Here is a 9,565-nt window from a genome sequence, read left to right on the forward strand (position 1 = left end):
GTGCGGCTACAGGAGCGGGCGGGTCAGGCCGAGGGTGCCCGGCGGGGACGCAAGGACCGGCGGGGACGCAGCGGCCCAGGAAGCAAGCGGGCTGGGCCTCGGAGGGTTGACGGGGAGGCCCCCCCTGCCCTGCTCTACTGGTGCTTCCTGCACAAGGACGCTGAGGCCCCCTGGCTCAGCAAGCCCGCCTACGACAGCGCCGAGTGCAGCCACCATGCCGCCGAGGCCCTCCGCGCGGCCTGGCGCCTTGAAGCTGCCAGCCTGGCTCACCGACCAATTCCGCGGTCTGGCCCGTCCCCGTCCAGCCTGAGACCCAAGTAGGAGAAACGCTCAGGGCGGATGCACGGCCCGGCCCGGCTGCCGGCTCAGGGACAGCTGCTCCAGGCCAGGGCTCCGTGCCCCTCCTCGGGCCTCGCAGGACCTGAGCCCGGTGGCACTGAGTGCAGGCTATTGGGGCTGCATGCCTGTGCTGTCTATCTGTGGGGTCTCTGTTGTGGGCTGTTGGGGGGAGAGGTGGCCCCTGGCTGAGACCTGCTCTGCACATGGATCCCGTGCCCGGAGTCCCCGTCTAACTGTCAGACTCCAGGACTTGAAGGAGAACCACTGAAGCTGGGTTTTTGGCCTGAGCTCTCCAGGGTCCAGGCGTGACCTGTCTGCTGCTGCCCACCCCCAGCTTCCCTTGTCACCTGGCCAGCCTGGCAGCTGTGGTCTCACAGACACCAGGGTGTCTGCTGCTCGGATGGCCTGGCCGCTGGTGCTGCCTCGGCTCGGCTCACGTAGCTGAGTGGCTTCCCTGGCTAAGAGTGTGGGGTGGGGGTGCATCAGGGGAGGAATCAGGGGCCCCAGGTGGGAGCCTGGGCCTCCAGGGAAGCAGTGTTGACCTGAGCCCTGGGCCCCACGCCCTGCTCGCCCACCTGGCTTCCCTATGCTCAGGTAGCCCCAGTAAGGGTAGCCACTGAGCATGGGGAGCTCCGGTTATGGCTGCGGTCCTTGGCACAGATCGCTGGTGGCAGAGTGGACCGCAGACTGTTAGGGAGCAAGCGACGTGGGCTCTGGCCACCGTGTGCCCTGGCTGCTGGCGGGGTGCGCAGCCTGGGGCAGCACGGCCTGGGCTACAGCCGTGTCTCCCAGATGCTTGGGCCCCAGCTGCGTGAGTGGTGAGACCGAGGAACGCAGGGCCCTAATTACCTTTACCGTAGGACTGCAGGGGGTTTGTGTCCTGCCGACGTTGCTGCGCTGCGCCTGGCCCCACTCCGGGTTCCCAGAGGCCGATAGTAGTGCCAGGTGCAGGTGGAGGCAGCTGGAGCCCCCACAGCACTCAGGCTGCGGGCCCTGTGGTCTGCGGCCTCCAGTGGTTGGACAGGGAGGCTGCTTTCAGAACCACGGTCTGTAGGGCCGGCTGGGGGCCTCCCAAGAACGGAAGGAGTGTGCTCCCAGGGCCCTCTGCAGGGAAGGCTCATGTCCTCCATGGGCTTGAGCCTCGAGCACCCAGAACCATGTCCGGGAGCTGTGGGGGGTGAGGCTGGCTGTCTTGGTTCCTTCCCAGCAGGACCACTGAGCCTCTCTTCCCCTCCCGGCAGAAAGATGGCAACGAACTTCCTAGTCCACGAGAAGATCTGGTTCGACAAGTTCAAATACGACGATGCAGAGAGAAAGTTCTACGAGCAGATGAACGGGCCTGTGGCCGGCTCCTCCCGCCAGGTGGGGGCTGCAGCTGGCGAGGAGGCAGCAGCGGGCGGGCAGGCAGGCAGAGGGCCCTCAGAGGCACCAGACAGCCAGGCAGCTCGTGGGTGCTGAAATGAGGGCCTGGGGCCTCGTGGTTCCTGAAGTGGTCTGCTCGAGGCCTGCTCCCTGCACACCGCAGTGGCACATGCACCGTACTGTGCCCGGGTTGGCAAGGCCAGGCCTCAACACCAGGCTCCCAGGGTGCGCACCGCCCCCCGCACCACCTCAGCCGTCCGCCTCACTGTCCTGCCAAGCTCTGTTCTGTGCATCGCTGCTTTCGCTCTCTCTGAGGGTTCTTGGTTTTTCCTTTGTTTTTAAGTACATTTTTTTTAATGTAAAAAAAGACTGGTTCTTTCTGCACTGTCTGCAGGAGAATGGCGCCAGCGTGATCCTCCGTGACATTGCGAGAGCCAGAGAGAACATCCAGAAATCCCTGGCCGGAGTGAGTACCATGGCCCACGCCCCACGGGCGCGCAGGCTGGTGCTCGGCCATGCAGCACGCGTGGCTCTCCCCCAGTCCTGCTGGCCACATTGGCTCTGGGGGCAGTCGAGGGAGGCATGCAGGGCAGCATGCCTCCAGGCCAGGCGGGACCTGAGCTCGGACTGTCACCGGAGACGTCCCCACCTACACCTGTCTCATCTCTTACCTGCTTGCTGGCGGTTGCCCTGGCTGCTCCTGTGCTGGCTGTGGCTGAGCTGGGTTGAGTGGGGTTGCTGGGCAGGGTGCACACTGCAGTCACACGCTTGGGAGGCCTGTTGGTTCCTGCTTGCTCCCTGCGGGTAGAATGAGTGCGTGTCTGCTAGACCTTCCTCCTCCCCTCCTAGGTCTCGCTTTCCCCCGAGAGGGTCCATGACTTCACGGGGTATGTGGGGTGCAGCCCTGCTCAGCCTGCAGGCTCTGGACCGAGCTCAGGTGTAGAAGATGCGGTCATGTCTGCTTCTGCCACAGCCTGACCGGGGACACCATGTCCTTCGGGAGGTGGGCGGATGTGCTGTCCTGGCTTGCTGCCCCTGCCAGCATCTCCCTCCCTCTCGGCCTGCCCCCGTGTCCTGCCATCAGCCGGTGCTCCGGCCAGCTGCTGGCTTACCACTCTTAGCCAGCCCTCCTAGGCCTCGGGGAGGAGTGCAGCGTGGCCCATGCGGGATTCAGTTCTGAGCCTGAGGCAGCACCTGTGTTGCCTGCAGATTGCAGGGACACCACAGCGAGGCTGCTGTCGGGGCTGGGCCTGGGGTCCCTGTCCTGCTTTCCCAGCTGCTGCAGGGTGCTCACCTTTCTGGACTGGGCTTGGCTCCTGCTCTGCCCCCACTGTCTCCGGCTCCATCCTCTGCATCCCTCATAAGGACTCTTGGACTCTGGTGATTGCATCAGGCCCACCAGTGGCTCACGGGCTCATCGCCGTCTCCATCCCAGAACCCCGACTTGTACCTGCCTACCTGCTTGTGCTGGGTGTCTCGGTCCCGGGTGCTACTGGGCAGACAGACCTGGACCGGGGCTCATAGAAAGTGGGCCTGGCGGAGGGCCAGCAGCATGGGCCAGCACCGGGTCTTCAGGCCTGCGTCCGGACACGGAGGTGGGACAGCTGTGGGGTATGCAGAGAGGGACAGGCCTGAGGGCAGCTTGTGCTTCTGTGATGGCTCGCTCGGGCTCAGCAGCCTGAGACCAGGTGCATCCGGGAGGCCTTGCCTGCCACCACCCTTACTTACTTGGACCAAATCCTAGCACCTGTCTACTTGGCGTGGTCTGCCCTCTGGCCCCCAAAGATTCATGTCTTTCTCGTCAGATGCAGCTGCCCTCTGCCTCCTTGGCAGCCTCGGCTGTAGGAGGCACGGGAGTTTGTGGTGTGGTCCTCCTGAGGAAGAAGGGGCACACGGCTGGGGCAGCTGAGGCTGCCCCAGCCCATACCATGCACTCAGGAATGCAGGGGGCGACGTCACAGGCCTTCCCGTTCCTGGAGAGAGGAAGAAGGGGGTTCCAGTGGAGCTGGGCAGGGCTCTCAGGCAGGGAGTTCTCTGCCGTGCTCCGCTCCATCCCGAGTCCTGCCGTGAGCAAGCTTTGCAGCTGAGAGGCCCTTTGCTGTTCGGCATCTGTCCCCTTGGTTCTGTCCAGCCTCTGTCCCTCTGGTTCTGGCAGTTTCTGTTAGCAGAAAGTTGTAAGAACCCTGGGTCTTTCTGTAGCCACAGAGGTCCTGGCTAACAGGAGTTTCCTCGGGTGCTTTCTAGGTAATCTTGCCCTCCCAGCCTCTACTGCGATAGCTGAGGGGACAGCCAACCCTGATGGCCTCGACCCCTCCCAGTGTGAGCAGTAGACTGGCCAGCCGCCCCTCTTCTCCGGGCCCAGCTCCCTGACAGCTGCCTTACTGTGGCTTCCCTGCAGACAGCAGGCTGAGCGTTCCTCCTGGCCCGTTGAGATGACAATGTACACGTGTAGGAGAAAGCACCCTGAGTGTGCCTTGTCCCATCCCCAGCCCCTCCCTCAGCCCTCGACCCTGAGATCCCCGGTACCTGTGTACACACTGGTGTCTCCCCAGGGCTTCGGAGTTCTGGGCCTGCGCTGCTTTGCTGGCTTCCAGGCCCCCCGGGCACTTGCAGGCAGCTGGCCTGGCTCCTTTGTGCTGAATCCTCCCTTGGTCTCTTTCCTCTCGTTTTCTTTCTTTTTTATTTTTTTAAAGAGAGAGATTTTTGCTATAGGGCACGTGTGCTTGCTCGAGAGACAGTAAGCGAAAAATCACCCCCTGGCGGGATGGCCATGCCACAGTCCCTTCTCCCTTCTCCTCTTGGAATTGGGGCACTCACGCACATGAGTCTGGTGTGCATTTGAAGCCCCTGGGTCCAGGACTCAAGCTGTGGTCGACTGTAGGAGTCCCGCGACGTAAGCATTACACCATCTGCCGGCCCCTCCTGCTTTCCTTTCAACTGGAAGGGAGCAGGCTGCACCCTCTGCACTTGCTGGGAACCTCAGCTAAGATCCAGGTCTGTAAGGCCTGGCCCTGCAGCACAGCCAGCTACACGCTGTGTGTGCAGAGGGAGCTGCACCCCACGCGGCCATGCTCGGTTTCTTTCCCCCTATAGGGCACGTATGCTCACTTCAGAGGCAGAGACAGAAATTGAGAGATCACTCCCCAGGGGGTATGGCCGTACTGCCATTCCTTTTCCATTCTCAGGATCTTGGGTGTGCGTGCGCATGTATGAGTTTCAAGCCACCAGGTCTGGGACTTGAACTGCTTTGGTCACGTGGGAGCCCAGTGCCTTAAACACTATGTCACCTGCTGACCCCTCAAACCCAGCCCTGATGACTTGAAAACCACTGCATGTGTGTGCGCCCAGAACCTTGATGGGATGCAGACATGAGAGAGAAAAGAATTGCCCCACGACCAGGCCCTGCAGAGCGTTCCCTCCACCCCGGGGGCACACTGCAGGACAGCTAAGCCATGCCTCTGCCACTACTGTTTACAGAGGTTCTCCCTAGCCCAGCCTCGCTGTGCCACCACCCATCTCTGCAGCTGTCTGGGGGCGACCTGAGTGTCCCCTCATCTCGAGCTTTTACTAGCAAAGTTCTTGGCCCGTCATGGCCACATTCCTGCCAGCCATCTGCAGGAGGTGGCCTTAGTTTTCTCCTGTGCTCTGCACGCCTACTTCTGGCCCTTCTGGGTCCAGCAGGACCCTCCCCTGAGGCTGTTGATGAGTCACCACAGCCTATCTTCTAGCCAGGGTCAAGTTTGGCTTCCTGGTGCTGTCTGGAGCTGGCAGAGCCATATCCTGCTCTGTGCCAGTGCCTGGGGTTGTCCCCTGCCTCTGCTCAGCTCCAGCCCCCATTGCTATCAGCCTCTCCCGCCTGTGCTTCCTGCCTCTTCTGTGGTCCTGTGGTGACATGGGGTAGATGTGCTGGCTCCCAGACCCCAGGCTGGACCTCCCTGAGGCCCCCTGAGGCCACAGGCCAGTCTTATTCTGTGCGACCCTTGTTTACGGCCCGTGCACCCAGGCAGGTGTGTTGCACACTGGTACTCTAGTGCCCAGGTGGCCAGCAGGCCCTGGTCCCAGGACAGGCAGGTGGACATGCTGGTGGGATGGTGGGGCTTCGGGCTGGCTTGCATGGGGCACCATAGCACAGTAACACCGTGGCCTGAAGGGCTGAAGCTGCCTCCAAGCCTGCAGCAAGAGTTGGAGCCCAGGGTGTGAGCAGGGCCAGTTCCCCAGGCCTCCTTGGTCTGCAGCACCCACCCTCTGCAGGTGTCTGGGCGTGGGCATCCCACTGCCAGCCTGTATATCTTGCCAGATCACCTTGGGCCAGGGCCACCATCTAACCTTGTCTCCAAATGCTCCCAGGCATGGGGAAGGGCTCCACTCATGAAGTCACTCAGCCCTGTTGGGCAGGTGTCACCCCATAGTCTCAGGCCCCATCCTAAGGGCAGTACGGGAGGTAGGGGCTGGACACGGAGTTATTGCCCATGGTGCTCCCAGACCACGAGGTGGCTCTGACCCGTGCAGAGGTGGCTGGGGCCTGCCCTGTTGGAACTGTTAGGGTCCTGAGTCTTCACTCCCCACCTGACTTGGGGTGGGTGCTGGCTTGGGCACACACCCCACCCCCTTCCTGCCCCACTGGCCCTAAGCTGCTCCCACTTAGCCCCTCCCCTGCCCCAGTCGAGGCATGCAGTCTGGGTCTCAGGCCCTGCGCCAGTCACCTGGGACCTGAAAGTCCCACTACCTCCACTTAGCTCCTGAGCACACTCATCCTTAGAGCCCTGTGGGCAGCAGCCATTGGCTCAGAGCTCCTGGCCACCCCTAACTGCCCTGGGGCACCTGCCCGGTTCTGGTTTTGACATGGCCAAGAGTGTTCCTTGATCCCTGGCAGCCCCAAGGCCAGCCTGTCTTCAGGCTGGGGGCAGGGCTGGGTGGGAGGGGCCTCCCATTGTCATTGGGGTGGTCTTTCCTTCTGTGAGTTCCAAGCATGGCAAGTGGACCCAGCTGCCCAGCCTCGGGCTCTCCTGAGTGGCCAGGAGTGAGGGGACCCAGCAGCCTTGGACTGTGCTTCTGAGTGGCTGGGAATAAGGGGACCCAGCTGCCCAGCCTCAGGCTCTCCTGAGTGGCTGGGAGTGAGGGGACCCAGCACCATCCTGGGGTGCTGAGCCCTGGCTTCCTGCCTTGCAGAGTTCAGGTCCTGGGGCCTCCAGTGGGCCTGGTGGAGACCACAGCGAGCTCACTACTCGGATCGCCGGTCTGGAGGTGGAGAACCAGAACTTGCGAAGCGGTGAGGCCCTGGACCTGCCGGGTGGGGGCCCACCCCAGCCTCTGCCCTGATGACCAGTGCGCCTTGCCCCTACAGTGGTGCAGGGCCTGCAGCAGGCCATCTCCAAGCTGGAGGCCCGGCTGAGTGTGCTGGAGAAGAGCTCGCCCCCCCACCGGGCCATAGCCCCCCAGACCCAGGTGAGCACCCTCCCTGGACCTGGGGGCTTCCCCAGGCAGCAGGGAGGAGTGGAAGCCAGCCTACTAGCCCTGCAGGCTTCCTGGACGGTTTCTAGTGATGGCTGAGCTGGCCTCGCTCCTGGGTGAGGGCTGGGCCGGGCTTCCAGCCAGGCAGCTCTGGCCCAGGGTGGGCCTCAGCCTTCTTCCTCACACAGCACGTGTCTCCCATGCGCCAAGTGGAGCCCCTGACAAAGAAGGCGGCCACACCGGCGGAGGATGATGAGGACGATGACATCGACCTGTTTGGCAGTGACGAGGAGGAGGACAAGGAGGCCGCCCGACTCCGGGAGGAGAGGCTGCGGCAATACGCAGAGAAGAAGAGTAAGAAGCCCGCGCTGGTGGCCAAGTCCTCCATCTTGCTGGACGTCAAGCCTGTGAGTGGGGGGCCGAGCTAGCGGCCGGCATGGCGCCCTGAGGGGAAGGTCCAGGTTGGCCTCCAGAGTACACTGGGCATGTGTGCCGTGATGGTGAGGGCTGAGGGTCGTGGTGTCAGGGTCCTGTTGGGGACACTGTCTTTGTTCATGGAAGAAATTGCTTGAACTTAAAGGGACACACTGAGGCAGGTTAGGTGGAAACCTGGCCTTCCGGGGGTCCTTGGGGGGCCAGGAAGACAGGTGCTCACAGTAGTCCAAAGGTGGGGTGTTCAGAAGCTGCTGATGGCTGACCCAGCCTCTCCTGCCCACCTTCTGTCCCTTGCCCTGCAGTGGGACGATGAGACGGACATGGGCCAGCTGGAGGCCTGTGTGCGCTCCGTGCAGCTCGATGGGCTGGTGTGGGGCGGCTCCAAGCTGGTGCCCGTGGGCTACGGCATCCGTAAGCTGCAGATCCAGTGTGTGGTGGAGGACGACAAGGTGGGCACTGACCTTCTGGAGGAGGAGATCACCAAGTTCGAGGAGCACGTGAGTGGCCATGCAGCCCGGTGGGAGGGACTGCCAGCCCTGGGGGCCCTGCCGGGAAGGGCAGCCTGTGACCGCTGCCTCTACCCCAGGTGCAGAGTGTTGACATCGCAGCCTTCAACAAGATCTGACCCGGCCCGCCTGGACCCTCAGCGATTAAACACTGGCACTCGCACTCCGGCTCTCGGCTTGGTCATTTCATGGCAGTGGTGGGCCAGGTCCTGGCCCTCCCCCTGGCCGGAGTCCCTGCCGGGCAGTGGTGGGCCAGGTCCTGGCCCTCCCCCTCCCCGGAGTCCCTGCCATGTCCTGTCACTCCCGCATGGTGGTCAGAGGAGCTACCATAGCTGTCCTTGGCCTCTCCACAGCCCTCCCGGGCCCCTGGGTTACCTGTACCAACCCCCTCCTGCTGCCACAGCCGTCTTGGTCTGGGTCTGTTTCCTTTGGAAGTGACAAGGCAGTTCTGGCCGGGCAGCCGGAGATCTTTTAGCCTAGTAACCACTCTGGCTACCACTGCCTCTGCTGCCAGCCGCACTGTCCCCCCAGGAACAGAGCCAAGCCTGGTGTGCTGCCCAGGGAAGGAGTCCTGGTGGGCCTGCTGCTGTGACTAGGGCCACATGCCCACCTTCCTGGCTCTGGAAGGGCCCTGCCCCCTCTGCCAACCACCCTTTCACCTCTGCTGACCTGGGGTGGCCAGGATAAGGCCCGCTGTGCTCTGGGCAGTGCCCGCCAGCCCCTCACCCACAAGCTATATGGCCAGGGCTGTCCTTGGGGGTGCCAACGCTGGATCGCAGGTGAGACCTGCACCTGCTATAGATGGTGTGGTCACCCCTGCACTACTGGGGCCCTCCCTCCGTCATCAGGGCTTTGGGGAGTTCCCTGTGGGGCTCACAGTGCAGACCCCAGAGCCACTTCCTGGGACTCTAGTCTGACAGCCAGAGAAGGCCTTTTTGGTGCCAGCTGGGTGGGGTGAACAGCCTTATCCCTTTCCTGGGCCATGCCCTGTGAACCACAGGCTGGGACCCCATTTGGGCTGCAGTCCCAACCAGAAGCTGCCAACTGCCTCTAGATTCTGCCAGTCCCCGCCACCCCCCAGGCCCGCACCAACCGCTGACTTCTGGATAGGTCTGGGTGAAGTCCAGCGGGCCTGAGCTGCACCTGGTTACCAAGGGGTGGAGACTTGGCCATGGGCGCGGGTGGGGGCTCCTCAGAGACCAGAAACCGGCCCTGAGAGGCTTGGCTCCGGATTGGGGTTGGGATCGGGGTTAGGGTCGTGGGGGACCCAGACAGCAGTTACGCACCCCTCCCGTCGGTGGAGACCATCGGGCCGCCGCCCTTCCTTGCTGTCAGGAAAGGCGTTCGCGCCCCGCGTGGTGACCACGCCCTCCCAGCGCCGGCACAGTCCCATAAGCAGCTGCGCGCGGGCGCAGGTCCCAGGTCCCAGGTCGCAGGGGGCGGGGCGGCGTGCCATTGGCGGGGCGCGTCAC

The 9,565-nt window shown here is 63.2% G+C and overlaps 1 protein-coding gene across 1 annotated transcript in view; it reads left to right on the plus strand.

The window, feature by feature from the left end:
• Nucleotides 1-8,256, plus strand: part of LOC102497127 (elongation factor 1-delta) — a gene marked incomplete in the record, with an annotated part of 8,664 nt that extends 408 nt beyond the window's left edge. Inside the window, 8 exon segments of the mRNA XM_027773286.1 lie at nucleotides 1-317; nucleotides 1,581-1,701; nucleotides 2,096-2,167; nucleotides 6,871-6,970; nucleotides 7,046-7,146; nucleotides 7,341-7,559; nucleotides 7,890-8,084; nucleotides 8,174-8,256. Coding sequence (XP_027629087.1) covers nucleotides 1-317; nucleotides 1,581-1,701; nucleotides 2,096-2,167; nucleotides 6,871-6,970; nucleotides 7,046-7,146; nucleotides 7,341-7,559; nucleotides 7,890-8,084; nucleotides 8,174-8,212 — 1,164 coding nt within the window.
• Between the last annotated feature and the right edge of the window lie 1,309 nt (nucleotides 8,257-9,565).

The sequence above is a fragment of the Tupaia chinensis genome, unplaced genomic scaffold, assembly GCF_000334495.1.
Source record: "Tupaia chinensis unplaced genomic scaffold, TupChi_1.0 Scaffold000335_1, whole genome shotgun sequence".
NCBI lineage: Eukaryota > Metazoa > Chordata > Mammalia > Scandentia > Tupaiidae > Tupaia > Tupaia belangeri.